At 41.8% G+C, this 19516-nt stretch overlaps 1 protein-coding gene across 5 annotated transcripts in view; it reads right to left on the bottom strand.

Annotated features, from left to right (window-relative positions):
* Nucleotides 1-2031: 2031 nt before the first annotated feature.
* The window catches only part of TSEN2 (tRNA splicing endonuclease subunit 2), a 42403-nt gene continuing 24918 nt past the window's right edge, over nucleotides 2032-19516 (bottom strand). For 2 of the 5 annotated variants that reach the window (XM_004738550.3, XM_004738551.3), the window contains 6 exons: nucleotides 17365-17415; nucleotides 14952-15090; nucleotides 7305-7341; nucleotides 6655-6766; nucleotides 5459-5548; nucleotides 3603-4480 (listed from right to left, as the gene is read on the bottom strand). In XM_004738550.3, coding sequence (XP_004738607.1) covers nucleotides 4421-4480; nucleotides 5459-5548; nucleotides 6655-6766; nucleotides 7305-7341; nucleotides 14952-15090; nucleotides 17365-17415 — 489 coding nt within the window. In that variant the 3' untranslated portion in view covers nucleotides 3603-4420. The other 3 variants (XR_001178936.2, XR_001178938.2, XR_006601561.1) reach the window with 3 other exon arrangements.

Genomic DNA, 19516 nt, shown 5'->3' with positions numbered 1-19516 from the left:
GGGCTCTGTACTCAGCATGGAGTTTGAGATTCTCTCTCAACCACCCCCACCACCCTCTCTTAAATAAATAAATAACTCTTAAAAAAATAATAAAAGTTAGGAGGAAGAATTTCTACCTGCATAATATTATTTCTGAAGACGTAAAGATTCTAAAAAAAATCAAATTCTTGCAACCTTTCACTTAAAAAAATAGTGAAAAAAATGCCTCTAAGTTTAAGAGTTTCAGATGTGTTTTCATCTTATGTATTCTTAAGGCATCCCTGGATTTCACAAAATAGCAGACTAAGTTTTTTCAGCTTAGATACAAGAAAACAAAGATTTGAGATAAATCGAGGGGTTTACTTTTATTTCTTGAAGATTTATTTATTTTAGAGAGAGACACACAGTGATAGCAAGAGTGGGGAGAGGGGTAGAGGGAAACTCAAGCAGACTCCCTGCTGAGTGCAGAGTCTGACACGGGGCTGGACCCCACGACCCATGAGATCACAACCTGAACTGAAAAGCTGGCAGCTTAACGGACTGAGGCACCCAAATTGAGGGGTATCTCTCAATTTTAGAAATGACCTCAGGTAGTTTTAAGGAAGTTAACATTCATGGTTTAATTATTGGAGTCTGTAATCAGATTTTTAAAAACTCAACTCTGTTAGTACAATCATAAATGGAAGGTGAATGTGAGAAGACACCTCATTTCTTTTTAACCCATGTACTCCCCGACAAAGAGAAAAACTAAGTTAAAAATCACATTTAAGTAAATAGTAACTTAAAAAACAACAAAAATGCCTTAACAATAAGGGGGGAAAAGGACAAAATTTTATTCTGTAAATAACAGTGACTTTTCAGACTTGCAGACTATGTTCAAAAAGGAAGAGAAACTTAACTAACCCTACCCTGGTAAACCTGTCTAAAACTATGCCCCATTCATGCTGGTTTAATCCCTGCCAAGCGTAATGTTATCAACTAACCACCTTCTAGAACTCAATCTCCTTACAGGAGAACTTGGGCCAGCAGAGCCACAGACTTTACTATTTCACTTCGGTTTGGGAATGAGGTCAGAAAATGTCAGCCTCTAAAATGGAAGCTAAGAGAATCATCGTAAAATAATCAACTACTCAAATAACCACTTTAACAGATGGTAGGTATGGTGGTTCTTACAAGAGTGCTTCCTGTCCACCCTCAACCCCCCACCGCATGCCTGGAAGCAACTGAAAGTCATCTGTGCTGTATTTCTGATTTCACATGTTTTTCTAAGCCGGTGTCACTTCTGCTGTGGAGATCTTGTAAAGGCACTAAACCCAGGACCGAGAGCTCTCGGGTCAAGTCCTCCACTTGCACTTGGTGGCAGTGGCGTGTGGTGGTCACATCTCTGAGATGCAAAACCTTCGTCCTAGGGCAGAAACTCAAAAGTCTGTTGTGGGAGAAGCATGAACACAGGTGTCTGCCCCATCTTAACCTCCACTATTTATTTGCTATAATAATATATATTTTTTGCTATAATAATTTTTCAAAAAAAAAAGGTATTCCATATTGGCTACCCCCACCCACCGACCCCAAAATGAGTCTGAGTCTGCAGAAAAATCACTCAACTAGTGCCTGAAGCACATAGCCTGTGCTAGTCTTAGCTAACCATCCAATGCCTGTGCTATTTGGATGGTGGCGTATGGTCACATCATTTCCCCCGCTTTATTGAGTAAAAATGTCTCTTATGGAAATGGAAAAGCTCATGAAGAAAGTAAGTGTTTTGGGTACCTGGGTGACTCAGCTGGTTAAGTGTTAAGTGTCTGCCTTTGGCTCGGGTCATGATCCCAGGGTCTTGGGATCGAGTCCCATATTGGGCTCTCTGTTCAGTGGAGAGCCTGCTTCTCCCTCTCCCACTCCCCTCGGTTGTGCTGTCAAATAAATAAATAGAAATCTTAAAAAAAAAAAAAAAAAAAAAAAAAAAAAAAAAAGTAGGTGAGTTTTAAAGGCCTAGGAAATCCCCTTAGAAGAAAAAAAAAGTGATAATATATTGAGAAAGGTGATCATATAAAAGAATCCTGGCCAAACACGTGTTCCCCCTTTATTTGCGTATGGTTTTTTGCACTGGGTGACAAAACAGAACTTGGAAAAAGTGTTGGTTCCACAAAGTATGATGGTGCTCTTGAGTGTGGCATGCTACTTTTATAAAGCCAGTGAAATCCTTGTATGGAGGGTGCACAACTGGTCAGCGCGATGCCCCTAAGCACATGTTGCTACAATGGGCAGCTTAGATGCCTTGGGAGGGCTGGAAAGTGCTGGAGCAGAGGGAGGATTTGGTGAAGAATTCGTTTTGAAGCAAGCCTGGAAGGTTCATGATTTAAGAGCCACATAAACACACTTTGAAGAGAGCAGGTGAAGCAACTTCCGTTTTCAGTGAGGCAGCAGCATCTCCCCCAGTGAACCACAGCCATGCCTGAAGGTGGTTTTATCACAGAACAAATTTCCAATCTTGCTCAACCTGAGCTTTTTAAAAAGAAAATACACGCCATCTGTTACATTTATTTCAGAAGGTGAGAAAAAAGTTCCAGGACATAATGCATCTACAGATAAGCTAATCCTACTCTTTTGGCTGGTAACTGTGAGGCTCATGTAAACCAAAACCTTTGTGGTACATCATTCCAGAACCCCAGGGCTCCTGGGTAATGCTGAAGAGCGCATGGGCTGCTACATGACATTCACACTGTGGACCTGAAGAAGGAAAATCTTTTCTAAGAGGCTGGTCTAAAGATGATGCTTTTGAACATTCTTCTAGAGCCTTCAGTTAGAAATAATACCTGTGTAGTCTTGTGGCTTTTCTGCATCTTTAATGTGGCCGTTACATGAAGGAGGTCCCCACAACCTTGAAGACACATTAGCTGATGATAAGATACATGACGTGGAGTGCTCACAGGACAAGATTTTGATGAAGGATTCATGGTAGAGTTTTTACCAAAAAGGCACATGATACACTGATCAGGCTTGGAGAGAAACATCACCACCAATGACAGATGAAATAGGGAAAAAAATGGCTCCAGAAATTTTGCTGACCATCAGGGTTTTGAGAGGGTGCTGCTTCAAAGCCAAGTCTTTGACTTTGCTAAGGAGCTTAGAGAAAGCAAAGCGGGTAGTAAAAATATTGAAGTATTAGCATCACTAATGAAGAGCAAGGACTTACTACTAAGAGACTCTTTCAAAGTGATGATCATTATTGGTCTGAGGTAGGGGAAAAAGTGGACAACCTCCTTCATTTGAATGCCAAATCTTTAAAACGGAGGCCATACAGATACAATGATTCTCGGGTGAGGGAGCAGGATCCTGCTGTGAACAGAAGCACCATGTTAACACACACAGCTACAAGCAGCATCTCAGGCTGCCGGCCGAGGAATGCACACAGATTCCCATCTCAGTCATCTCTCAGCTTCCAGCTCGTACCATCCACTTCTGGGATATTAAGTGCCAAGAAGAAGACTGTCTGCCAGTGTCTTGAATTTGGACAATGGACGAATCTGACATTTGTTTCCCTCACACCAATACTGTCCTCTCCCCTGCTCGTCTGCCCCTCCACCCCCGCCGCCACCCTGCAAACCTTCAATGGTACGCAAGCAATCTGAAAAAGGCTTGGTTTATTGTGTTTTACCAAATGCTAACTGCATTCATTATATAACTCCATACATTATTTCACTACATTTTAAAAATTTTATAACAAGTTCACTGAAGCATGATGCAATTTTTCTCTAATACTGTACTATACACAAGCATGTCCATCAGTGAGTTTGTGGAGAGCTAAAGATTAGGTTTTAAAGGCTTTATGACATGAAAATCCTTGACAGTTATTAAACAGATTTTTAAGCATTTGAGTAATTGGTTCAGGTTCTTAGATAAGGTGAGATACACATTATTTGTTCCCTTTAACATAACAGAATACAGAGCCTTACAATCCCCAAATCTCCTTTCTGGCACTCTCTCAGGAATGGCATGGAGGTGAGTATTAAGAGACACACGTGTACGAGTGTTTGGGAAACTGTTCTATGCCACATAAATGTAAACTACTGTCATTTTCAAGTAAAATCAGAGAGTAACAGAATTTCCCTGCCGCCGGAAGAGTCCTCTTGGGACTCATCTAGTCACACCTGCTTACTGAATGGATGAGGACCCCGGCCCACAGACAAGCTGCTCAAAATCAGGCGGGAGTCAGTTACTGACCCAAGGACAGAATCTGAGGCCAGCAAGGGGCTCTTTTTTCTCCCCTGTGTAATCTTATCTTGTAAAATACTAACTGCTTCTTGGTGCTGGGACTGCTATGCCCTTTAAAACTTTTCAATTATCAGGCGATTATAATAAGAGGACTCTACCTCACACTGAACTTGGCTTACTGTAGGAGACTCAATAGCATTTGTTGATAAAGCAGAATTCTGAGGTTGAATCATTAAAGTTCATCTTGGTCACTCCTCTCTCGTGAAGAAACCCAACGACTTAGAATCACCTCCTGTAACCAATGAAAATAAAAAGGTGACTAAAAATTTCAAGAACAGAAATGAAAGAACATGCTAGGCCTGTGGGATCACAGCAACATTTCACAAAGAACCGTCTATAGAATGATGATATCCACTCCCATTCCTTGTCACTGAAACACCTGGGGCTAAGGGGAAGGTAGCAATACACACCTTCCATGCAAATACCATCTGCCGTAATCACACCAAGATTTTTAAAGCTAAACTTGTGTTGGCAGTGGTATTCCATTAGCACATTGCAGGAACAGGAGTGCCGGTATGAAAGCGAGCCTTTACCATTAGAACCAGCTCTGAGACTGTGCTGGTATATCCAGGCCAGCACTAAGAAGGGAGCAGTGGGCTGGGCTGGCACACGAAGAACAGCTAACCTAGGGGGTGCGAGCAGGGAAAACTGCTCAGATGAGGCACGGGCACTGGGGCTGGCTGGCAAGGCTGCAGCAGGACAGAGCAGTGCGAACAAGAAAGGGTGCAAGGTGAGAGACAAAGAAAACTGACAATATGCTAGATGTGGGGGAGCAGTCACAGGCAGGGCGAGGGGCAGAAATAGTCACTAATACTGGGTAACAGGATGGCCGCCGTGGCGGAGAACACCTGCCAGAAGACTCAGAAGCCAGACAAGAAGTTCAAGTGGGGGAGTGAGTTAGCAGCACCACTTTAGTTTCTGGGACTGAGACCTGGGGGAGGTCTGGCCAGGAGGTCCCAGGCCGTCTGTAAAAGCAGCATCAGCTGGATGGTGGGGAATAACGGAAGCCAAATGACACAGCAGAGAAAGTGGCAGCAGGAATTACGGAGGAGTGAGAGTGGGCTCAGCAGGGAGAGGGCCTCTGCGGGGGCTTCCTGTTACCAAGGAAAGATGGTTTTCATTTTTTTTCTTGGGACCACATGTTCCAGAGGACACAATATGATGGATGGAATCTTTGGGATGCCATGAGTCTGTCTCTGAGTTTACCTACCTGAACTTTAATTTGTTTCATACATTCTGGGGACTCCATCTCTTTGTTAGTCATGGTAGAGGGTTTAATCAAATAGCACAGCATCAGTTCCTATTGAGAGATGAAGAAAATGTCCACATTCCACACAATAACAACATAAATTTCGGTGCAGGAAATGCAGGCAGGCTCCATTCCCTCCCATCGTGCGCTCTTGGAAACTTACAAAGCACATTAATTACCTCCTAGGAACATGACTGGGCCTGAGAGCTAGACTAAGGACCTGCCATTTAGTCATTGTGGACATGGCAAGAGAATGCAAATAAAGCAAATATATGGGTTATAAACCCAGTATTTAAAATATTAAATATATGCAACAAGTCCCATAAAGTGGGTCTAAAAGTACTAAAAGCAGTATAGACTCCCTATTTCTAACAGACAATGTTGCTTTTTATAGGCCATGCATAAGCAACTTAACCTGGACTCAAGATTGTTTCCACCTGGCCTCTGCTGGACCTTCTGGTCTCCCCTGCCACCGCACCTCTAAGAGCACTGGGACACAGCCAGAGGGGGTTCACAATCTGTGTTCAGTTAGCAAACTTTTGGATGACAGAGAACACACAAAGCTTTCATCCTTAGTAGTTCTGGTGTAAGATGAAATTTCCCGCCTATCTTGATGGCTGCAGAATCCAGCAGAACACAACCAGGCAGTTGGATGACTGTGGGTTTAAATCCCAATTCTGCATATAAGCTGTGTGATCTTGGCTTTGTCACTCAGGATCTGATTCTGATTGATTCCTCACCCTTAGCGATGAGGATAACAACACAGTGGTGAGAAAACACGTACAGTGTTCAGCCATAAATATTAATATCCTTCCTTTCTCTTCAAGAGATCTGCTAGCTCTGAAAAGAAATTTACCAATGTTTTGACTCCCTTGTGAATGTGTGTGAGTGACTGTTGAGCATATGCTGATAGCACTTCTGGGGAGGAAGGCAAGGCCCACCTACATCAATCACTACAGGAAATTCTGAAGCTCAATTCTTGGAGCTCAGCACGAGTGGGTGATGACAGGGAAAGTGAGAGGAGGTCAGCTTCTAGCCCCTTCTCGCTGGCAGGTGTGAAGTTCCTACAGATGACTTCTATGATTCTATTACATTTAATAAAAAAAAAAATCCAACCATTTTAAGGGACACATGAATGTGAAAGCTGATGTTGTTACCTTGGAGACATTAACTGAAACTCTGCTCAAGGCAGCCAGTGACCTCCAACTGAAAGGTCTGCGAAGAGAGCCCTCAAAATTGTCATCGACCAACTCAATAATGACAGAGTAACTGGAAGACACAGAAGGCATTATAAAAATAAACAGCATGAAATCAACCTCTTTAAATGAATAATGCTTATTCTACCAAGTACAAAGATACAGAAAATAAAACATACATCATCTAATCCTAAATGTCCTTGCAAGTTATTGGGAAAAGTATTAATGAAAACGTTTGCTTTACATTAAAAACTTTCAGGCTCATCTCAACACTGACAAGGAGAGAACAGAAATGTTGCTTCCAATAAGAAAGCCATGAATTCACTTAACTGTTTAGATATTAACACTCACTGATATTAAGATGAACAATTACTGCAATAGATTAACTAAAAGTGTAACACTACATACAACACATTTGTCATAACCTATTCATTATTTTACATATAGTACAACAATGTTAATGTATAAGGCACAGATTTAGAGCATCTATTCCTAATAGGTCAAGAGAAACACGACTGTAATAGTTTCTGTGGCACTGAAAATTACACTGGAAGACAGAAATTTCCTCCTGTTCCTTTAAACGATAAACTTATTTAAAAATCACTCCAAACCTTGCGTGGTAAAATGGAGGGCCTTTTCGATACAACACTGCAAAGAAAAAGAAAGAAAATGTATAACCACTTGAAATCAAAATCTTATTAGTGGCATTTTCTCTTCTCTAAAGAGACATAAATACCCGATTATCTGTATATGGGTAATCTGCAATATGCCCTGTGGTCTATTTTTAAAACCCAAACTGTTTTCTTCCCCTGGAACAAAAAGCAATTAGTAAAGCAAATCTGTGGCCAGGATCCTAACAATTTTATCTCATCCTCACCTCACAAATGAAATCCAAATTCAAATACAAGTGATTTTGGTCTTGCCTCTTGTCTTATACTCTTCCAGAGTGAGAATGTGAAATGATGTTAAACATGCGAAGTACAGGGGCGCTTGGGTGGCTCAGTGGGTTAAAGCCTCTGTCTTCGGCTCAGGTCATGATCCCAGGGTCCTGGGATCGACCCCCGCATCGGGGGGGTCTCTGCTCAGCGGGGAGCCTGCTTCCTCCTCTCTTTCTGCCTGCCTCTCTGCCTGCTTGTGATCTCTGTCAAATAAATAAATAAAATCTTAAAAGAAAAATGCGAAGTACATATAATGTTGACCAATATTTTGTTATTAATTTCAAATCAAAGTAATTCAAAGGGTCTGAGCTACTCCAGCCAGGTACAAGCTGGCTGGAGTTTTGGTGCTAGAAATGAGTAAGAATCATCACTACTTTTTAAGAAATTCAGTCAGGTGGGGAAAACAGTCATGTAATCATACAGGCCATTTGGAGATGAGTCTGCCCTTCTGTCAATCTGTGGAGGTCGAAAGCCAGTGCCCACAAGAGCCTGGGGCAAGGACTCTGACCTGGAGAATCTTGAACTGCATAGGGAACCCTTCAGAGGCACAAAGTCTGTGGTAAGTCTGTTTATCAAACTCATTCCCTCTCTTTCTAGGCACGTGGCTAGATCATGTCTCTCAGTCTCCCAAGCAGCCAGGCTGGCCCATAAGACCCTGCCATGTACCAAGCCTGTACTTAGTCCTTTTAGAAGATGACCTTCGAAGACCACGGAGGCATAAGGAAGAAGGCTAGACTCCTGAAGCACCTTTGGGAGTTGATCTGCATCACCACTCAGAGATACCAGTTTTCAGATTGCACATGAAAAATTAACTTCTGTTGTTAAGCCTCGGAGATCTGGGGTTTATATGTAACTACAGGTATAAAATTATCTTTACTAATACACAATTATATCTATAAGCTTGTGACTATCCCCAGTGCAAAATCAATGCAGGCAAGCTTTTTATCCTTTGAGGAATTGAGAAAATTTTCCTTTTTGGCCATGCCAGTACTATAGCTAATCACATTTCCCTTAGGCTCAGCAAGCTCAGAGCCAACTTGACAGCATGAGTAGTAACCCGTAGGCCCATGGACATCACAGCAATCCTTCACCTAGACTACATTTACGAGGGTCATGTTTCCTTCTTACTATGATATTTCCTATTTAAATTGTAGCCAAAGGATTTGGCAAGTCAGCTCAAATTCACTGTGTGTTAAGGGGACAAATTTAAGTAAATACCCTAACATACAATCCTCAGCTTTCTGAGATGTGGTGTAGGGAAGGAAACCATGTACTGGAATGAACTTGAATTCAGGAGTTTTGCTACCTGCCTGGTTTCTGCCACTCATGGTTGTATGACTTCAAAAAAGTTACTAACATCTCTGAGCCTCAGTTTCCAAAATTGCAACATGAAGAACAAGGGGCAACTGAGATCTTTTCCAGCACTCAAATACTATTACTTACGATCAGGCACACATCTCTAACATGCTTCTGGGACACTAGAACATTACATAGCTGGAAAGCAGCCTCCACCCCTAAGTTGGATCATTTCAGATGACTGATAAGGTTGGTGGTATAGCTTACAAGTTACAAGCATGAACAGCGGCATCAGACCCAGGTTCAAGTCTTTTCAGTGTCAAGACCAAAGGACAACACCTTGTGTTTCAATCTCCTTCTTATAAAATCTGGGGGTAGTAATTGAAGATAGAGTTGTCGGCACAGTGGCTGGCATAAAGTGAGGGTTCAAAATGCTACCTGGGATAGTATTCATAATGATGACAGCGTCTTCAGAGTGAACAATAAAATCGTTTTACAAAAATGCCTCTCAAGCAGAAAGATGAAAACTTTCGAAGTCTAAGAAATCCTGGGCATTAAAAAACAAAGTCTGAGAGAATGGGAAAAAGAGAAAGCTCCTTCTTATAAATGTAAGCCAGACATGGCATGTGGAAGGAATGACAGAATTAGAAAATGATCAGGGAAAAAACCAATCTGGGAAACCATTATAATTATTGGGGATGCAGATATGCACAGTCTCATCCACCCATTTGTTGTCAATTACAAAAGGAAATACACAATTTTACAATGGATATATGATAATGGTCACTTTAGCCAGCTAATCAAACTTAGTATCATCAACAGTGGGACAGCCTGACATTAAGTACCTCCTGACGGGGTACAATACCCACAGCACAGACGCAAGCCAAAGAATGTGAGCCAGAGTCTAATCGTGAGGAAACAAACATATCTAGAATGTGGGATATCCTATAGGACTCTTCAAAAAAAAAAAAAAAAAAAAGTCATGAAAACCAAACAAGGTAGAAAAACTGTTATAGATTTTAAAAAAAGCTAAAGAGGTTGTGGTGGGGTGAATGGTGGCCCCCAAAAGATACATTCATGTCCTAATCCCTGGAATCTGGGAGGTGGCCTTCTTTGGAAAGGGCTCTTTGCAGAGATGGAGTGATGCCACCATAATCCAAGGGATGCCCGGTGCCACTAGCTGCTGACGATGCAAGGGATCAATGTCCCCTACTTCCCAGCAGACTGCCAGCCTCCAGAGCTGTGAGGAAATGAATTTCTGTTGTTTTAAGCCCCCCAGACTTTGGTAATCTCTTATGGCAATCCTAGCAAAATAAGAGAAACCTAACACCAGATGTGATACATGAACTATGAGTAGAGCCTGCATTAAAACAACAACAAAATCCCCATAGCTGCAAAAGACATTTGGGGGACAACAGAGAGAAATTCAAGTTTTCTGGTATTTTGATGATACTCTAAGTTCTGATTTCTCTCAGGTGTTGCACGGTGTTATAGTTATGTAGGAGAATGTCCCTATTCTTATGAGTTGCATGTAGAAATACTATGGGTTGTGTGAGCAGATGTGGAAAATGTTAATAAAAATATTTAAAATGTGGGGCACCTGGGTGGCTCAGTGGGTTAAGCCTCTCTGCCTTCACCTCAGGTCATGATCTCAGTGTCCTGGGATGGAGCCCCACATCAGGTGCTCTGCTCAGAAGGGAGCCTGCTTCCTCCTCTCTCTCTGCCTGCCTCTCTGCCTACTTGTGATCTCTCTGCCAAATAAATAAATAAATAAAAATATATTTAAAATGTTTAACTTGAAAAATAAGCCAAGAGAGTGGTTTAGGAAAGAACCAAGACATGGGAAGAAGGCACAGCTCTTTGTTTGTGGTGAGTACAGAGGAGCTGCTCTGATGCCTCTTCCTGGATGCAGAACCAGCTATCAGTCTCTGAGCTGGGTCTCATGACTAGGGAGGGCTCCTCTGGTCTCTGGGAACCAGGTACTCTGCTGGCTTCTAACGTCTCCCATCATTCCACTTGTCTTGAGACTTCTAATTCATAGGCAGCTATGAAATTACATGACCCAACTCAGTCAGGGTGGGAGGGAGGCTTAGGAGTAACTAGATCTTAAGTCAGTCACGTCAACCAGTAGCTGCATGTGTCAGAAAAAAAATATACACCTGGAGCTGGTTTTCAGCTTTCTGGCCAGCAGAAGCAGTCTGGTGTGGTGGAAGCACACGGAGCTTGGACCCAGACAGAGCCAACCTCCACACTTACTTGCTGGGGGACCCCTGGCAACTTCCTTGAACCTTCTAAACTATAATTTCCCCAGTGTCTTATAAAAGGAAGTGAATGCCATATGCCTCACAGGAGTATTAAGATTAAATAAGATGAAGGAAGAAAAGCACCAAGGCAAAGTGCTGGGTCACCATGAGAGCCAGCAGATGTGGGAACCTTTGGGTGGGGAATATAAGGAAAGGCTCCCACTTGGTTTCTAATCTGGTTTTCACCAGTGGGTGATCAAGGTCAAGTAGCTCAGCAGTTGAACTCAATTTGAGATCCATATCATTTGTTCTGAGTACTGCTCCTGGAATGAAAAGGGATTGACAAGATTTATTCAAGGGAAGAGTTTCCTGATAAGATGTGAATTTCATAATGGCCCTTTGTCATGGGTCATTACCTCTTTAAGCAGAAACAATAGTTATGAGGGGATGTCCTGGGCTTAACCTGTGTTGACAGCTCTAGGATATGCCTGATTTGGTCACTGGCCCTTAAAATTAAAATAATATTATTGTTAAAAACCATCGGGCACCAAGCGCCTGTGCCTAGAGCAGAGGAAAAGCTTAGGAAGCTGTTTCTCTTTTCTTTTCTTTTAAAAAAAAAGATTTTAAGTAATATCTACACCCAACATGGGGTTTCAACTTAAAACCCTGAGATCAAGAGTTGCATGCTCCACCAGCTGAGCCAGCCAGGCACCCCAGGAAGCTGTTCCTCTTATCCCAGGCTAGCACTGCTTGTGAACCCCTGCTAAAGCAGGAAATGTGAAGACACCCCTCATGTTGCTGCTGGTCCAGAAACCTGGTCTCACATTAATTATACAAGCAGCTCAAAGTACATGATATGACCCAGCTGTGGCAAAGGCCTCCAGGGAGTTGGGAAATAACAGTTGTTTCATTTCTTTAAAAAAAAAAAAAATCTGTCCTTTCAACCATCCCTATTAGGCGATTTGTTTTAAAAATGACTCTTCAGGGGCGCCTCAGTGGCTCAGTCTTTAAGCCTCTGCTTTTGGCTCAGGTCATGATCCCAGGATCCTGGGATTGAGCCCTCCATCAGGTTCCCTGCTCAGCGGGAAGCCAGCTTCTCCCTCTCCCATTCCCCCCACCCCCAGCCTCTTGCTGTCTCTCTCTGTCTCTGTCAAATAAATAAATAAAATCTTAAAAAAAAATTAATAAAAAAAATGACTTCACAAATATGGCTTATAATTGAAAGTACATCAGTCATCATACATGATCATACCTCAGGTATGCTTAGAAGGCACTCAACAAAGGCCCCCTTCCCCTGCAATTTTTAATTTATTTTTTGTAAAGATGGTGGTATCCATGTTATATGATGAGCAAATGGACACTCAGAGAGATGAAGTAACTTGCCTGAAGCCACACAGTAAAGAGAAAGAGCTGGCTGTGAGGCCAAAGAGCTCTTTTGACTAGTCCCATGCCATCTCTGAAAGTAAGCGGGCAGCCTTGTTAACTGGAAAATTCTAACTCAAATTTCACTCATACAATGAGAAAGCTGAGGAAGACCTGCCAAGCGTTTGCACCAAACAGCTATTCTTACAAGAGAATGAAAAGGAGAACAGGGTGGGAAGCCAATGAAGGAAAATGAAACAGGCACATAACTTATTTAAGCATCGTGAACTGTAGCGAACACAATTATGTGGAAACCCAACAAGCTAATCTCAAGCTTATCCTGGTCATTTGTGTGCTAACCCTAAGTCAGTGTATCTGTACCTGAAATCCAGGCATGGAAGAAACAAAAGAAGCCATTTATCTTAGAGGATTAGGAAATCTTTAACCTTCATTTTGGACTGCTGACACCCTCCTTCCCTACTAAAGAATTTAATGAAAGAGGTGGACTCTTGATCAGAAAAACACACCAATCTACAAACACAGTATTTTATGCTAGGGTCTCCTGAAGACTATCCTATGATTTCAGGTTAAGCACAATTTTATAACACTTAAAATTAAAAAAAATTGAATTGGTTTTGTGTGTTAAAAAAAGAAAAAGGCTCAGAACACATGAAACAAGCATATGACACAGCTCACAAGACCTCAGGGCCATGACTTCTCAGAAGATTTCTCAAAGAGCTTGACATTTTTATTTGAGCCTCATAATTCTGAAAACATCTAGGAAGCACCCTCACTTAGCAGATGTAGAAAATGAGTTTGAGGGACTTAGCAGTGAAACAAGTGCTGGAAGGGACCCCAGGACCTATGTCCACTCACCTGGGCCTGTGGCTTTGAGGGCTGCTTACATTAATGACAACTCCAAATTTATATCTGAAGGCATTCCTGTGCTCTAGAATCATTTTCCAGGTATGCAGGCATTATCCCTGATTCCTCTTAAATGAAATTCTGACATCCAATCTGTCTGCAGGGCTAGTTGGGCTCAGTTTTCCTAATTAAGTCTCTCTGCTTCATTTTCGTCCCCGACCCACCCCATTGTCCATTAGTAACAGAGACGACAGAGGGTCCTGTTCATTTCAAGACACTTCTTTGCTCAAAATCTCCCAAGACTTCCAATCACCAGAAAAACAACCAGGCCCTACATGCTCTGTGTAAGCCCAACTTAAAGACATCACCTCAAGTCACTCTACCCTTGGGATCTCCAAATTCTAAACACTGTCTTTATGCTGTTCCTGAGACTTCCCTGCCTCAGGGCTTTTGTGCTTGTTCTTTACCTTGTGCCTACTATGTTCTTCACTCTTTCCTGGGATCTCTAAGTTCTAGACACCCTGTCTTTACATTGTTCCTGAGATTGACCGAGCTCATTCCTGCCCGAGGGACTTTGCACTTGCTGTTCACTTTGTGCCTACCCTGTTCTTCCCCAGATTCTCAAGTGACCTGTTCCCTCACTGTGGTCATATTTTTGTTTGTGGTCACATCTTTTCAGAGTCCTTTCCTAACTAATTTTCTTCACTTTCTATCCTTTACTCTGTTTTATTTTTCTTAGTATGTAATAGCCCCTGAAATTACATTATACATTTACTTATTGGCTTATTCATCTCCCCAGCCAGAATGCAAGCAGCTCCATCAAGGCAGCTTTGTGTTAGTCTCATTCACCTCTGCATTCCTGGCCCCTAAGAACACCTGGCCCATAGAAGACTCTCAGTAATTATCTGTTGACTGAAGTGCTCATCTGGTCCAGAATCCTTACTTCAAGATAAGAGGAGGCAGTTTCTAAGAGTCTGGACTTCAGAATTCAAAGCCAAGCTCTGTTAAGTTGCTGACCCTGGAAACTATTAGAGGCAAATGACCCATTCTCTCACAATCATAATCAGAAAAAAAATTAAATAATAAGAGTATCAGTCGCATAAGATTGCTTTAGAGATTAAATGAGATAATTAATTTTAAAATGCTTGACACATAGTAAGTGGTCAACCAAAGGATCGGTGGGATTATTAGGATTGTATGATCATTCTCACTTGTCAGATGAGACAATTGAGGCCTAGAGGATAAGAGATTGCCCTGTATCACACAATCACATGGCTAATGAGAGGAGGGGAATGAGGGATATAAAACTCTTTTCTCAGATTACAGAGCAGGTGAGAAGAAAACCTGAATACTTGGGGCTACAGGCTTCTATCTCCAGGCTTTCCCCTTAGACTTCCTTTTCGTTCCTTCTGGACAAACCCTCCACCCCAACCCAAATATTTTTATCTAAGCCAAAATGAAGGTATCATTTTAGGAAAAAACCAGCAACAGTACTTATTACCAATTCAGTTTTCACCCTGAGAACCAGCATTCTACCGATTCAGGAAGTACTTACATAAATCTGTCCCATACTTAAGTCCCACTTTGGGCACCCAGCCCTTGCTTCTGAAGTAATGGTATGCCATGTATGTAGTCCTGAATGTGGGCTGAACTGCAGTGAAAGCTTTCCAGAGCTTCAGGATTGTTAAAGGCTCCTAATGTTAATGAAAGAAAAAAAGGGCATTATTATGTATGTTTTTGCTCGTCATCAAGCCAGTGAACTGACATCTGTACCAGCAGTAAACACACACAGCACCCATGACCAACGGGCTTAACAGAGAATCTAGGCCTGTGCTACCCAGTGTGGCAGCACCAGACACAGGCCAGAAGGGAGATGGGCCTCAGGTGGAAAATACACAGCGAATTTCAAAGACTCGGTAGGAACACAAGAATGATATATTGAGTTCAAGAAATTCTGTAAATAATAAGACTTTTTTTCTTTTAACCCCTTCAATGCGGCTACCAGGAAATTTAAAATGAATCATGCAGCTCCTGTCTGAGGTTTATATTCACTTCCATCAGAGAGCACTGCTCTGGGAAGGGCCTCCATGCAACAGCAACATCTGAGATGAGGAGGAAGCAGCCAAGTAGAAGGGGGTGATTGGGGGTACCGGGGGCAACAGAGGGGACTGGGGGTGGTGGGGATGGGGGGAGCCTGGAGCAGCAGGAGGACTGGGGGTGGCGGTGGGTGTTGCATGAGAACACTCCAGGGAGAGGAGTGAGCGAGTGTCAGGTGCTTGAGGGCAACAAGTCCGCCAAAGCTGGAGGGCAGGATGTCCCAAACATTTCATTGACCCAAGTTGAGTAGCTACTGTATGTCAGGCCACATTCAGGAAATCAAAATATAATTTTATAAAAGCTTAAAAAAAGATGCCCCATTTAGTCTTTGGAACTAAAGAATTTATCTCATGGCACAAATGAATAATGCAACTGCTTTAAAGAGAATTCTGTTCCTAACGGAGGGTATGAAGAGACGGAGAATGGCTTGGTTCTGGGAACATTTAATTCATTTAATTGGTTTAAGGCTCAGTCAATGAAACCTGTTCAGTTTGTCTCAGCTTGAGATTTTAAATCCATAAATATGAAATACAGTTATTTTCTTCCTTTCTTCTGCTCCTTCTTCTTCTTTTAATTGTTCCTAAGGTAGAAACTCCATACATATGTGGCTTTTAAATTCCAAAGCAAAGAAACACTCAGCACTCCCGTAATAAGCAACGGTCTCATAAGGAAGGCTGAACTTCCAGTATGGAGAGCCCACCATGTTACAGAGGGTGAGGATTCTAGGTAGCAGTGGAATATTCTCAAGAATTTCAACTAAGGCCCAGGAGAGGAGGCAAGGTGGGTTAAGAATGGCCACAATCTGGGAAAATGAGTCTCCCATCAAACATCAAACATCACCCATTTCAAACTACTGGAATACTCTTGAAAAGAATTTATATAATTGGAATTTGATGAATGATAAAACTATGCACTCCCAAGAACAAAACAAAATATGCTTTTCCCATTCTATTTATTGCTCTGCTTACCTTTCTCTTTTTAATTCATTTGAATTATTTGGAATAGATATTATATTCACATGGTCCAAATTCAAAAAGCATAAAAATGTACAGTGAAGTCTCCCTTTCTACCTGTGTGCCCAGCCCCCCAAGGTCTCTACGAGAAGGTAAGCCATGGTATCAGCTTCTCGTGGAACTTTCTTCTGAGGGCAGCAGGCTACAGTACACAATAACAGGTTTGGAGATACCTTCACATAGCTTCAAGTATTAATTCTAACCAGACTAGTTGTGTGACCCTGGCTGAGTTACTTACTTCCTCCAAGCCTCAGTTACCTTATCTGTAGAATTCTTACCAGGCAGAGGCAAGGACCAGAAGTACTGCCTGTAAGGTACCCAACACATAGCTTTTACCAAAGGAGGCACTGAACACTGGCAGTTGTAATTTTTAGTACTGTTCTGATGCCAATTTCCTGATCATTATCTAAGATATTGTTCTTTTCCTAGCATCTGGGAATGAAATTCAATCTGAAAGAGTCAAACCTGGCTTCTGTCTTAATAATCACAATTCAGGGGGTGCCTGGGTGGCTGAGTTGGTTAAGCGTCTCACTCTTGACTTTGGCTCAGGTCATGATCTCAGGGTGGTGAGATCAAGCCCCACATTAGGCTCCACAAGCAGCATGAAGTCTGCTTGGGATTCTCTCTCCCCTCCCCCTGCTCAAACTTGTAGTCTCTAAAATAAATAAATAAAATCTTATCCCCACCCTAAAAAATCACAATTCAGGGCCCAAAACCTAAACCTAGAGAAAAAATTTAACTCCAATTTCATTCAGTGAAGGTAGGTAAGTTTGTATTATAGCAATATGAAAATTACTACAGCCCGCTTTTAACACCAGGAAAATTTTAAGCAGATTTTATTTAAATATAACATCTTACCTTCTCATAGTAAATACTCAGACATCCCAGAGCATAGACCAGGAAAAAGGCCTAAAAACAGAGCAAGCAGAAAATGTCCATTAGAAACTATCCCACATTCTTGAGAAATTATTTTACAGGTTGATTTTTCTTTACGTCAAGTATAAATTAATGTCCTTAAATCACCTTCAAAAAATGATCACATATTTTTTTTTTTTAAGATTTTATTTATTTATCAGAGGGAGAGAGGGGGAGAGAGCAAGCACAGGCAGACAGAATGGCAGGCAGAGGCAGAGGGAGAAGCAGGCTCCCCGCTGAGTAAGGAGCCCCATGTGGGACTCGATCCCAGGACACTGGGATCATGACCTGAGCCAAAGGCAGCTGCTTAACCAACTGAGCCACCCAGGCGTCCCAATGATCACATATTTTTAACAGAAATGTGTTCATGCAAATTTAAGTCTAAGAAGATATGAAAGTCACAAATTGATTAAAAATCAGTAAAAAAGCATTTGTGTATTTTCCATGTATTTTCCCCTTAAAAACCATATAGCTAAACTGAAAAATGATGTAAATAGCTGTAATAATAGAAAGCATTCCTCATTAGATTTTCCTCTGCAAAATTAAATAACCATATTAAACCAAGAAAAAAAATTTACAGGAAGAAATACATAGAAATTTGTGAAAAGTGGGCAGTATAAATTTGGCTTGCATAACAAAACATAGTTTTTCAGTCACCCTTGCTTGTAAAGTGATTTCCCATTAAGTAATCCCTAACTTTACATGAACTTCATTATACAGTAATGTTTTACTTGCACGGGGAGGCAGGAGGAAAAGCAAACAAGGTCAGCTGGAGTTGAGTAAAATCACACTTAGATGGAGATTAAAATAGCCTTTTTTTTTTTTAAAGATCTTATTTATTTGATGGAAATAAAATGAGCACAAGCAGGGGGAGAGGCAGATGAACAAGCAGGGGGAGAGGCAAATGAACAAGCAGGTTCTCCACTGAGCAGGGAGCCGGATTCAGGACTTGATCTCGGAACCCTGGGGACAGGACCTGAGCTGAAGGCAGACACTTAACTGAATGAGCCACTCAGGAGGCCCAAAATAGCTTTTTTTAAAAAAATGTTTATTTTTTTTTTAATAATCTCTACACTCAACGTGGGTTTCCATCTCCCAATCCTGAGATCAAGAGTCATATACTTTACACTAACCGAGCCAGCCAGGTGCCCCAATTGCTTTCTGATGAAAGTAAGACAATGCCAAACACTGATGCCACCAAGCACTGTTCACTATACTTGTAGATGGGGATAGGATCCATGTTTACACCCGAACAGACTTATACGAGAATGGTGTGTCCTAGTGGCTAAATGGTGGTTATCAGTAAAACCAGGGTACTTTCTTTATAAAAATGGGGACAGAAGACTAGAACCAAACGAAAACCATTCTGCTGCCTCTGCCTGGCACAGATGAGGGCCTTCTTACACAGTGTGGTGACAGAGATGCAGTCCCCCGCCCCAAGCCTACGCATTTCTGTTCAACAGCATGGTACTGATGATGGGTGCTCACCAAGCATACTTCTTCACTGCCCCAGCACGCACAGCAACAAACCACAAGAGGATTTAGGAGAGCACAGGCCATGGAGGTGTAGGGGGTTTCAAGCAGTGATAAGGTTTGCTAAGGAAACACCTCTGATCCCCAGGAATTGCCTGAGTCCACCCCCTGTCATTTTCTCCTATCTCATGCCAATTCTCTTTACAACAGTGGTTCTCAAAGTGTGGTCTGGGGATCCTGGAGTCCCCGAGACCCTTTCAGGAGATCTCCAGGCCAAAACTGCTTCATGAAAAGAACACTTTATTTGCCTTGTTCCTGCTCATTCTCTCCAGAGGCGCTAAGACACGTGGTGTCACACAGACTGAATAAAGAAGCAGATGTGGGCATCCAGCTGACTTCTATAAAGCCAGACCTTCAAGCAACTGGCAGAAGGGGAAAACTGCCATTCTTCTCACTGAATTTGTTCTGTTTTATAAGAATGTAGTTATTTTTCCATAAAATTTTATGTAATATATAAAGGATTTATCATTATTATCTTAAAATGAATCAAAGAACAAATTTCAAAATTGTGTTTTAAAAATTTAGTTTGGCAAACAGTGACAGATATAACCCACATAAAGAT

Source organism: Mustela putorius, unplaced genomic scaffold, assembly GCF_011764305.1.
Source record: "Mustela putorius furo isolate JIRA1106 unplaced genomic scaffold, ASM1176430v1.1 tig00003850_pilon_pilon_pilon, whole genome shotgun sequence".
Lineage (NCBI taxonomy): Eukaryota > Metazoa > Chordata > Mammalia > Carnivora > Mustelidae > Mustela > Mustela putorius.
This window is presented reverse-complemented; position numbering and strand designations above follow the sequence as displayed.